General features: G+C 55.0%; 1 protein-coding gene across 1 annotated transcript in view; it reads right to left on the bottom strand.

The window, feature by feature from the left end:
- Positions 1 to 1,218: 1,218 nt before the first annotated feature.
- The window catches only part of LOC120394625 (butyrophilin subfamily 1 member A1-like), a 50,567-nt gene continuing 40,048 nt past the window's right edge, over positions 1,219 to 11,737 (bottom strand). Inside the window, exon 10 of the mRNA XM_039518862.1 lies at positions 1,219 to 1,885. Coding sequence (XP_039374796.1) covers positions 1,341 to 1,885 — 545 coding nt within the window. The 3' untranslated portion in view covers positions 1,219 to 1,340. The remainder of the gene's footprint in view (positions 1,886 to 11,737) is intronic.

Below are 11,737 nucleotides of genomic sequence, written 5' to 3'. Positions count from 1 at the left end.
TTCAATTGAGTTATGGCCAAGAAAGGTTTCCCAATAAAGCTTCACCAAATTTCATGTTATAGACCATTAAGTGCCAGCATCTTTAATACAATTAAGTTAATTTGTGATGATTCAGTAAAGGAACACAACCCCTTCTCTATTTTTTTTTTACAAAAATACATTGTTACATCCTTAGAACCAAGAACATGAAGAGCCTGGCAGTACAATGAAATCAACAGTGGACGCTCACAGTACATTGGCTGCAAATAATATTTCTAAAGAAAAATAAACTAAAAAAAGGATATTGTAGAAGAGATTTCTCTCTACAGGAAGATAGCGTTTGAGGTTCAGGACCATGTTTTATTAAGTGATGTGAGAACAAGAAAGGAAGGGTCATGTCTTGATTACCGATTATATGTAGCTAGAAAGTTAAAAATCACATGAATGAATGCTGACAGAAGTTCAAAGACTATTTTATAATCTTGTGTGAGTTAACTTAAATATATTGCTTAATTAATTCTATCATTTTTTCACCTATTAATTTTCAAAGCTGTAGTGCAGGAGGCGGGTGTACGTGCCCTGCCTTCCAGAGAGAACCAGTCAAGACAATAAAGAGAGCGAGAGAGAGCAGCTGCACATGTGTGTAGTTGTGATGTTTATGACACGTGTACATTGTAACTGAACAACCCAGTCTGACAGTTTTTAATAATTATTTTGATAAGAGAAATATTTCAGATTTCCTGAAATGACACAGTTGAAATACAAATGATGCTATGTAGAGAAGTTAAACCTCAATATAGATTTGAGGGAAAAATCAAAAAATAAATGTAAATAATTCCATTTCTAAAAATATGTTTAGAGGCTTGTTTCTGAAATACTGTTGAAATGTAAATGAAAATGTTTTTATTTACAATAACAACATTTTCTAATTTAGAATCATCTTTTTTTTCCATATTTTGCATTGAGATTTCACAGGGGTAGAAAATTCTGGCAGGAGTGAATGATCCCCATCCGGCACCATCTGCTACCCCTGGGCAGGGGACTGGGAAAGGTGAGGGCAGCAAAACCCACCAGCTGTCTGGCAGGATTTCTTACCAGCATCACCCTGTGATGCAGCAAACACAGGGGGAGCAGGGGTGGAGGGGGAAGGTTTCTGGCTCCTTCCAGCAAGTGGGTCCCATTCACCCAGCCTGGGCTGGGGTTGCCAGGTGTCCAGTTTTCTACTTCAGCTGAAAAGGGAAACTGGCAGCATCTGGGCAGCACAAAAAAAATTCAGTTCCCTGCAGTAACCGGCATCCGCCACCAGGGGGCGGGAAGAGCAGCGGGGCTGGGAGGGGCCAGTCTGTGCCGCGGGGTCACTGTCAGGGACCGAGATTCCCTCCGGCCTGAGCTGGGACCGGGCAGATTATCAGGGGATCAGCACTGAACCAGGGACTGAAATAAGGGCGGAGCTTCCCGGAGAAGGTGCCAGTGAAAGTGAACAGATGGGACCTGTCAGTCACATTGTAAAACGAGACCTCGCCCGCCTCATAGTCCAGGAAAATCCCCACCCGGCCGGGCCTGACGCTCACAGGGAGGGGGGTCGGGAGGGAGGTGCAGGCCTTGTATCCCCCACCTCTCAGCCACATGACCCAGTATCCAGCCTCAGGTGTGTGTGTGACGTCCCCCTTCCTGCTCACAGATTCCCTACAAACCCCCAGGTCCCAGCCTGTCTTGTCTCCCACCTCCACCTCCCAGTAACGCCTCCCGCCTGTGAACCCCTCAGCGCCCAGGACACAGGGATAATAATCAAATCTCTCAGGTTTGTAGGGCAGATTCTGTCGCTTGTATCTCCATGTCACACGTTTCCGATCCTCAGACAGGACGAGCCAGGGATGAGCCGTGTCTGGATCCAGAGTCACAACCACTGGGGAGAGAGTCACAGAGTCAGGGCTGGTCACTGGGATCAAAGGGAAATTAACCTGCAGCCCCGTTAATCACTGTGCGGGGATGGGGGTGGGGTTGGTTGTTGCCTGAGAGGAGTCAGGGTCCCTCTGCCTGTGAGGAAATGGCAGACAGGGGAGGGGTGGGAAGGTGTCAGTGGGGAGGAGGGGAGGGCAGCAGAGAGATGGGGAGGACAGCTTGATGCTGGGAGAGGAAAGGGGAGGTGATGGGGCACTGGGAGGGGCAGATGGGGGCAGGCACAAGGGCAATGGGGGCAAGAGGAGCCGGCACCAGGAGGGCAGGGAGGGTGAAGGGGGCAGATTCAAAGCGGTTGCAGGGGTGAAGGGTGGAGCGAGGGGGCAGACACAAGTGCAAGGGGGGGCAAGGGAAGCGGTGGGCATCAGGAGGACGGGGTGGGGGAAGAGAAGGGCAGGTTCTAGGGGGTGAGGGGTAGGGCAGGTGCCAGAGGGCCATGGGGGGGCAATGCGTGGGGCATACCCCAGGGGGAAACAGGGGATGGAGAGAAGGGGCTGCCATCAAGAGGGAGAGGGGCATGATGGTAGGGTGGGTGCTGGTGGGGCGGGTGAAGGGCTAGTCACCAGGAGGGATGCAGGGCTGAGCAGAGGGGCAGATATAAGGAGGGGAGACAGGAGAGGGGTGGGCACCAGGGGGCAGAGTGGGGGAAGGGAACAGGTGCACATGAGGTAGAAAGTGGGGTGTGGAGAAGGGCAGGCCCTAGGGGGGCACAGGGGTGTGGAGATGTGGGCACCAGGAGACAGAGGGAGGATGAGGGGAGAGGTGGGACCCAGAAGCTAGGAGAGAGCGTAGGGAGGGGTGGGCACCAGGGGGGACAGAGATGGAGGGACGGACGGTCTGACACCAGGGGGCCCAAAGTGGGTCAAGGGAAGGGGTTTGCACCAGGCAGGCCGAGGGGGAAGGGAAGGGGCGGGCACCATGAAGGCAGATGCGGTGAGGGTAGAGATGGGCCTCAGGGGGGCAGAGAAGTGAACAAAGGGGCTGGTACCAGGGCACTAGAGGCGGGTGAGGGGTGCAGGTGTCAGGGAGGCAGAGAGGGTGACAGGAGGGGCAGGGGGAGAACTAAGGGGAAGGTGGCAGGGGGAGAGGGTACAAGGGAAGAGGCAGGCACCAGGGGTGGGGTGGGGCAAGGGAAGGGGTTTGTGCCAGAGGGTGAGGGGAGGGATGGGGTCAGGGACAGGCACTGACAGGACAGAGTGGGGAGAGGTGGGCACTGGGGGCAGTGGGGTGGCATGAGATGGGGCAGGCACTGGGGCAAATGAAGATTGAGGGAAGGGTGGTCATCACGGGGTGGGAGGGCAAGGGAAGGGGTGGTTGCCAGGGGGGCTAGAGGGGCATGAGGAGAGGGGTGAAAGTCAGGGGATAGAGGGGACAAGCAGAGGGCAGGCAGCTATGGGGCAGGGGAGGGGCAGGTGCCGGGGACAGTCGTGCGGCATGGAAAGGGGCAGGCACTGTGGGCAACAAGGGGCAAGAGGAGGCGTTGGGGGTGCAGGGGGCAAGGTAAGAGGGGGGTACCAGAGGGGCAGGTGCTGGGCGACAGAAGGGGGAAAGGACGGGGCAGGCAAAAGGAGGGAAGGGGGAGGGGAGCAGTGGGTGCTAGGAGCAGGATGGTGTGAAAGCAGGGTAGGCACCAGGAAGGCAGGGAATAGAGTCATGGGGGCAGAGGGTGGTGTGTGGGGGGGATGCCAGGGAGGAAGGGGGCAAAGGGAGGGGCAGATGACAGGGGGACTGAGGGAGGTGAGCAGAGGGGCAGACACAAGAAGGGCTGAGGGGGAGGTGTGGGCACGATGGGGCAGAGAGGGGTGAGGAGGCAGGGCAGGTGGGTAGAGGGTGTTAGGAGACGGGAAGGGGCAGGAGCCAGAGGGTCAGAGTGGGGCTAGAGGAGAGCTGGGCACAGGCGGGCGAGGGAAGGGGTGGGGGCCAGAGAGGATGGGGAGGGGGCATGTGCCTGGAGCGCTGAGGGGAGTGAGAAGAGCAGGAGCAGGACAACAGAGGAGGGTGAAAGCTGGGGTGAGCACTAGGGACAGATGGGGTGAGGAGAGCTGGGATTTGTGAGCAGGAGAGAAAGGGGAGAGCAGAGGCCAGCGAGTGGGGGAGTGAAGTGATGGGTGAGCACCAGATGCAAAGAGTGTTTGGAAGAGGGGGCAAGTGCCAGCCCAGGAGGGCAGGAAGGGGGTGGGCTCCAGGGGGGCAGAGGTAGGTGGAGGGCAGGGGCATGTGACAGGGCAGAGGGCATGTGACAAAGTGGGTGGAGAGGGGACCATAGGAGCAGAAAGGGGGTGAAGTGAAGGGGTGGGGCAAAGTGGAGCCACGAAGGATAGAAGCAGGGGCCAGGTGGGCACAGAGGTTGAGGGAAGGGGAAGGGAGGGGCAGGAGCTAGAGGCTGGAGGGTGATGAGGAGATTGGCAGGTGCCAGGGGGCAGAGACGGATGAAGGGGGCAGGCCTGCATCTCTGTTGCTTTGGGGCCGTGTGTGGTTGGTTTGTTACTAAGAGCAGGTAGGTGCCGTCCCCACACACACTGGCCAGGCAGCCCTGCCCCAGGGGTGGAGCTGGGAGTCTCCATGCCGGCCGGCCCCACGGGCACCACCTCCCAGCCAGGCAAACTCCACAGCTGGCCCCTTCCCTCGCCAAGCCCAGCCCCTCCCCCAGGCCATGGGAAGTGGATCTGGGCTTGGCTCCTAGGTAGGGGCAGGACAGTGGGGGGGATGAGCAGTGGGGAGATGCTTGGAGGTGTAACTGGGTAATGCGGGGAACAAGGGCCATTACTAATGAGACTGGGGCAGTGGGGGGGGGTGGGACTTTTCCCCACTTCCTGCCCCCTCCATCTGGGAGAAGCTGCACCAGGGACCAGTCCCAGCTCACACCTGCGCAGTGCATCTGCACTAGGCGTTTGCATGGGGGCACCAACATGGCTGAGGCACTGTTGTGCCAGGGGCCGCAACCCCTCCCCTCACTGGGGTTATGGATCAATATTTACAGGGTCACTGGGGCAGGGGAGCTGGACTCTGGGCTCCCAGATGGAGCCCGACCCATTGGGCTGCAGAGTCATTCTCACTCCCACGCTGTGGCCCAGGCCCATGGCAGTGTTTAGACAGGGGGTGTCTTCAGCAGGAGAGATTGAGCGAACCCCACGTCAGACACCTGGAGCCCAGCAGTTCCAGCCCTCACCTGAGGGTGGGGGGAGACCCCCATTCCAATTCCTGCCCCACATATCACGGGTGGGGATTGAACCTGAGGCTCCCAGCTGAGGGCCCAGCCACTGGGCTAAAGGCTAGAAGGGAAGCAGTGGCACCTTCTTCTGTTCATTCAAACCATTCAGCAAACTCAACATGGATTTGCAAAGTTTCAGTCGATCCAAAATAATATATTGCAGCAAATAAACTATTTGTCCAAAACATTTCATCCAGCTCCACTTCAAACCTGTCTGAGCAACTTAGGAGCCCAAATCCCAGTGACTTGCAGTGAGTGACTGTCAACATCCCCAGCAACGCAGAGTTATAGGCTCAGAACATCGGCTATGAAACATCCCAGAGCTGCCGTTAAATTTGCCCCGGGTAAGAAAATTCCCCACCCCCGCAGCTCCTGATCTCACCCCAAAAAAACAGGCTGAAAATGGAGTCTCGGCTGCAGCCTGAACTCTCTGCTCAGAGCGATTTGTCCCCTGGACTCTGCGAGCAGCACGGACCCTCTGCAGCTCCATCTAGGCATCTCCCAGAGAGTATAATGGTCACCGAGCCCGTCTCAGAGCCCCAGGGCTCAGGTGTCTCCATCCAACAACTGTGCCAGCCATCCCCCTCACTCTCATTAACCGGCCCTGGGTCAGACACGCTGGGAACTTTCACCCCCAGACTCTGGAGACACTTTGGGTTCGTCTACACAGCCCCTGGCAGCGAGTCTCAGAGCCGGGAGAACAGACTGAGGTTTGTGGGGCTCCTGCTATGGTGCTAAAAAGAGCCGTACAGACCTTCTGGCTCAGGCTGGAGCTGGGGCTCTGAAGCCCAGGGAGTAAGTGGAGGCTTCAAACCCAGGCTCCAGCCCCATACACAACATCTACACAGCTGTGTTTAATGCTGCAGCACAAACCCCACAAGCCGATGTCTGTCACCCCGGCTCTGAGACTCGCCCAGGAGGGCTGACAGAGCAGCACGGCACAGACACCTTCCATCCCGGAGGGACATTCACTCTCCCAAGCTGGTGTCTGGAGGGCCAGCAACAGCCAACGGTGTTCCAGCTCCCATTGCTGGACGTTCCCAGGCACCCACAGCGACGCACTGAGGAGGGCCAGTGACTGGAAAGAGTCACCCTGACTCACCCTGACCCACCGCAGACAGGGCTGGTCCAATGCTGTGCACTGACTGTGGGCAGGACGGGAACATGAGATGGGGCTGCCTCCAGGAGCAAGGATGGGGAGACTGGCCTGGTTTCCCAGAACACTCGGGGAACAGAGGAGTCCCAGATTATTAAATACAAATAAATGTACCCCATGTACCATGGGGAGGTCAGGCCCAGGACTGTGGGAACCCCATTTTGGGCTGGAAAGAGTGACCCCCCCCCCCCAAGTTAATTTGTTTTGACTGCAGGAAAAAGGGACACATAAAAAGATGCTGTTCTACAAGAACTTTGGATTTGGGGCAGAGGGGATCTGGGCAGTTGCTATAGGGCAGTGAGCGTTTCTAGTACTGTTAAAATGGGTTGCTAGGAAAGCAGGCCCTGGGGTATGAGCTTCAGAGGGAGAGGCCAGCCATGGGTTTCAGACATCCCTCTGCTTACCAGGGATACCTTAGCCTCCCTCCCAGATTCAAAGCTTGGGAACTGGAGGCATTTGAGTAGCTTCCCCCAAGAACCTGAAAGGACTCCCCTGGAAAATGATCCAACCAGCAGCTCTAGGGAACAGCCGGCTCTCTGGGCCAGGGGAGCCGAGGCAGAAGCTAAATGTGATTTAGCATTTCTGGTGGTCCCAAGAGAAGGGTGTGACTAGAACTCTGACAGGGCTATTGAACAGCTCTGTAATTTGCAGGCCCAGGTGCAGGTTTTCTTACTGAAACTGGCAAAGCAACAGGAGCAAACCCAGTGACCAGAGGACAGGCAGAAGGAGCTACTCACAGAGCAGGAGAGACGCCACCAGGTTGAGGCTACAAAGAGCAAACAGGTCAAGGCACTGAAAAAGAAACAGGGTGTTCGGCAGAAGAAATTCTGCTCTAGCTCCCAAGAGGTCCAGCCGTTGGAGATAAAGCTCCAGCACCTGCGTAAGTGAAGGACTGATGAGATAATTCAAATGCAGGAGAAACTCACAGCTGCTGAATGTACCAAGCGTCAGGCACCACCCCACAGGGAGGAAGTGGCAGTTGGAATTGCTAATACCCCTGGTCAAGGAGCCCTGGCCCTAGAGGAGAAGCAGCACCTGGAGATCGGAATAGTTCAGCCATTGGAGGTGCAAAGTAACAGGGAGCTGGGGAACAACAGTCTCAAGGCAGCCAAGGTAGGAAATGATCCATGCAAGAGGAAAGTTACCCAGGAGCCAAAACTGAAAGGTTTTGAACAAGCCCTAGGCCTTGCGAAGGAGGGGCCCAGAAAGGGCTGCAGGATGTGAGTGGTGTGGCTGGAAAACTAGAGCAGGGTTTGCTGGGACACAGGATCCTGCCACACCGGTTAGAAGTAAGAAACCTGGAGAACTGGAAACAGAGGGTGTCTGCAACTGAGTTGGGAGGTGAGATTCCCAGCTCATGTAAACGTACCTGCACTAACTCTGCTCAGGCTAGCACACTGAAGCTCGCATGCTAATAGAATCAGTGTAGCCTGGCTAGGAAGGGCAGCTCGGGCCAGCTGACTGAGTACGTACCAAGGGGGCTGGGTGGGTTCTACTCAGGCAGTAGCTGAAGCTGCCACCTGTGCTACCCTGGCCACATGGCTACTTTTAGGTGCTAGCTCAGCTACGTCTACATGAGCTGTGAATCTCACCTCTTAGATCAAATGTAGATGTTTGCTAAGAGAGGAGAAGGAACAGCTCCTGGAATAAGTTACAGAACTGGACAGACAAGAGCTGATGGCTCAGGAGGGGGCAGAGGTGGAGGCTGAGGGCTCTGGTGTGTGCGATAAGAGAGAGCCCAGCAATAAATCACCAGGTGGCTGCATTTACACAGGGGAGTGCAGTGATGCTGCAGGTGTCCTGGGAGGCTTTTTAGCGGAACAAGTGGATCACGCACTGAAGGGCTGGATGTCGACAGATACAGAGGTGCTGGCCACAGAGGAAGCTGCACTAGTGGCCTATCCTCTACAGCAACCCAACAAACCCACCCACTAATGGCCTGGGAAGAGCTAGAAGAAAAGGTTGCTGCAGCTGAGGGGAGCAGGACAAAAGGCCTTGCACAGCTGAGCACCCTCCAGGCCCAAAGGCTGAGGCCCTGCAGGAGCTAGAGGAGATGCACTGACGAGGGACTGGATCTCAGCCCAAGCCATCCAGCAGGAGCAGGAGCACTGGAAGGAGCTTGTTTCAGCACTGGAAGGTGACTGGGAAACAGCAGTGTTTGTTGTTGCAGAAGGATCTGACTAATCTCCAGAACCAGCTTAAGATCGAGTGTGGAACGAAGCTCAGCTCTGACACGCATACAAAGCAGGAGAGCCCAGAGGCCTTGTGGAAAGAGATGAAATTCTGTCAGAGAGCAGGCGCGGCTTCTCCAGAAAACAGAGCAGCTGGGCAAGGAGCTACACCAGCCGGCTGGAGATAAGCACAGCGCTGTGGTGGGTGCAGAGGTACAGGCCCATTGAGTGGAAGATGGACTGTCTGAGGTGGGGATTCCACCTGCTGGAGGGAAAAGCCACCATAAAACACATGTCCAAAAGGAAGTTGAAATAGAAAAGGAAGAGACTGGGGACCTCTCCCCATAGAGACCTGGAAGAGCAACACAAAGCCCAAACCAGAGCTGGGCTAAACCAAAGTCCATCCTACAGGAAAAGGGGAGCAGCAGAAAGGCACTTTCCCAGTGCTAACATTACACCAGCCATGTGGACAGAAGAGGATCTGAAATGTGCTCCCAGAGCTCATTTACTGAAGGCTGCAGGGAAAAAAGCTGTGCTCAGTAATAATTAGAGAGACTAATCAGGAGCTCTCTGAATGAAAGACAAACTTAACTCCAAAGGCACATGTGTGAGTGTGTCCTGGGAGGCAGCTGTTGGAGGGACCTTGTAGCTAGGTGGGGCTGTGTGTAACAGACCTTATTTACGCTAACCTCAGCCAGACCTGGCAGAGCATTAAAGGGCCTTGTGATGAGCACATCTGTGTATCTGGCTCTGTAGCCAGCCCGTATCTGTTACAGCAGCATGACGGCAATGGTGGAAGCCTGGTGCTATTGCCTACTTCTGCTATGGCCAGAGGGCCTGACTCACAGAGTACAAGTTGTTCTGAACTAGGCCATGCTGAAGACTATGGGGGGGTTTGCCCAGCACATGAGCTACACGGGACTGTGGAGAACACAACTCCTGCTCTCTTCATTTTTTTTCATTGACAAGAATAAAAATATGGCCAAGGAGCTGGTAGGTTTCCTTGTGGCAGAAGGACAGGAAGTGCCCCCTGGCTGCAGAACATAACCAAGTGCTAGCCATGGTCAAGCCTGCCTTTAGGTAGACCGGGGTAAGGGAGGTCATGGGGACCAGCCCTTTAAGGGGAATCAGGGACCAGCCTACCTGTGACAGGCTCCTGTAAGGGAGAACCAGCCAACCCAGCTCCACCTGAAAGTAATTAAATCCCTAAGTGGCTGGTTGGCAGCTAAACAGCTAATAAGTCCCATAAAGAGTTACCAGGGCTCAGCTGGAGGGATCCCAGAAACAGGAAGCTGCTGAGGAGAGGAGATCCCAGGAGAGCTCACAGAGCAAGGAGCCGGGAAGGGGTGCTCCTAGAGAGAGGAGCTCCTCTAAGGGGGAGGAGCTGCCAGAGATGACATTGATAGAAACAGCAGCTGTATGAGGACAGAGGCCTCGGGGTGAGGGCTGCAGGGAACAAAGGTACAGTCTGAACTGAACCCAGCTCCAGGAAGGAGGGCTGGGGGCTCCTGATTCAAGGAGAGTGAGGCTCTTGAATTAGAGCCAGAGGCTGGAGCAGAGTAAAGGAAAAGATTTTATTTTGGGGTTACTGGGACTCAGAGTGGACCCCAGAAGGGGACTTTTATCTTTATCTCAGCCCTTTTGGAGTGTGGGGAGCAGTTTAAGGAGGGCTGAAGAGAGTAAACTGAGGCAGGGCAGTTGCAGGGCCACCCAGAGCCAGCTGAGGGGGAGCTTGGGGGAGCCACCCCATGATGACTTTGCACAACTGGCCCCCATTTAACAGAACTGCTGCCCATTCCCCAGGCAGACAGAGCCTCGCTCTCTCCAGTCCGTCTGCTTGGGCCCAATGGAGCCTGCGTCCCTGAGTGAGAACCTGGAGCAACTGAGTACTGAGCACAGGGTGGTGCCTCCCACCTGACTCCTGGCCTCCGCATCCCAGCTCCCAGGATGTTCACTCTTCCCTGCAGCCGGTCTCTGTCTCTGAGCCTGCTTCCCCTGCCCTTTGGCTGCCCCTGCCCTGCCCTGAACCCCCTGATGGCTGGATCCCAGCTCCCAGGCTGTTCCCTCTCGCCTGCGGCTATCTCTGAGCCTGCTGTCCCTGCCCTCTGGCTGCCCCTGTTCAATGGCTCCATGTCTAATTGGCAGCCGGTATCAAGTGGAATGCCCCAAGGGTCAGCCCTGGGGCCGGTTTTGTTCAATATCTTCATTAATGATCTGGAGGATGGTGTGGACTGCACCCTTAGCAAGTTTGCTGATGACACTAAACTGGGAGGAGTGGTAGATACGCTGGAGGGTAGGGACAGGATACAGAGGGACCTAGACAAATTAGAGGATTGGGCCAAAATAAATCTGATGAGGTTCAACAACGACAAGTGCAGAGTCCTGCACTTAGGATGGAAGAATCCCATGCACTGCTACAGACTAGGGACCAAGTGGCTAGGCAGCAGTTCTGCAGAAAAGGACCTAGGGGTTACAGTGAACAAGAAGCTGGGTATGAGTCAACAGTGTGCTCTTGTTGCCAAGAAGGATAAAGAATTTTGGGCTGTATATGTAGGGGCATTGCCAGCAGATCGAGGGACGTGATCATTCCCCTCTATTCGACGTTGGTGAGGCCTCATCTGGAGTACTGTGTCCAGTTTTGGGCCCCACACTACAAGAAGGATGTGGAAAAACTGGAAAGAGTCCAGCGGAGGGCAACAAAAATGATTAGGGGGCTGGAGCACATGACTTATGAGGAGAGGCTGAGGGAACTGGGATTGTTTAGTCTGCAGAAGAGAAGAATGAGAGGGGATTTGATAGCTGATTTCAATCCCCTGAAGGGGGGTTCCAAAGAGGATGGATCTAGACTGTTCTCAGTGGTAGCAGATGACAGAACAAGGAGTAATGGTCTCAAGTTGCAGTGTGGGAGGTTTAGGTTGGATGTTAGGAAAAACTTTTTCACTAGGAGGGTGGTGAAGCACTGGAATGGGTTACCTAGGGAGGTGGTAGAATCTCCTTCCTTAGAGGTTTTTAAGGTCAGGCTTGACAAAGCCCTGGCTGGGATGATTTAGTGGGGGATTGGTCCTGCTTTGAGCAGGGGGCTGGACTAGATGACCTCCTGAGTCCCTTCCAACCCTGATATTGTATGATCTGTGCCCTGGGGGTACGGAGTCCCCTGATGGCTGGATATTGAACTTAGGGTGATGCAGGGCCCAGCACGGAGCCAGCAAGGTCACTACAATACTCTGTCAAACCCAACCAGACAGGCCCAAGGGTGCACTG

Source organism: Mauremys reevesii, unplaced genomic scaffold, assembly GCF_016161935.1.
Source record: "Mauremys reevesii isolate NIE-2019 unplaced genomic scaffold, ASM1616193v1 Contig7, whole genome shotgun sequence".
Classification (NCBI taxonomy): Eukaryota; Metazoa; Chordata; order Testudines; family Geoemydidae; genus Mauremys; species Mauremys reevesii.
The sequence above is the reverse complement of the archived record's forward strand: the minus strand, read 5'-3'. Positions and strand labels throughout refer to the sequence as shown.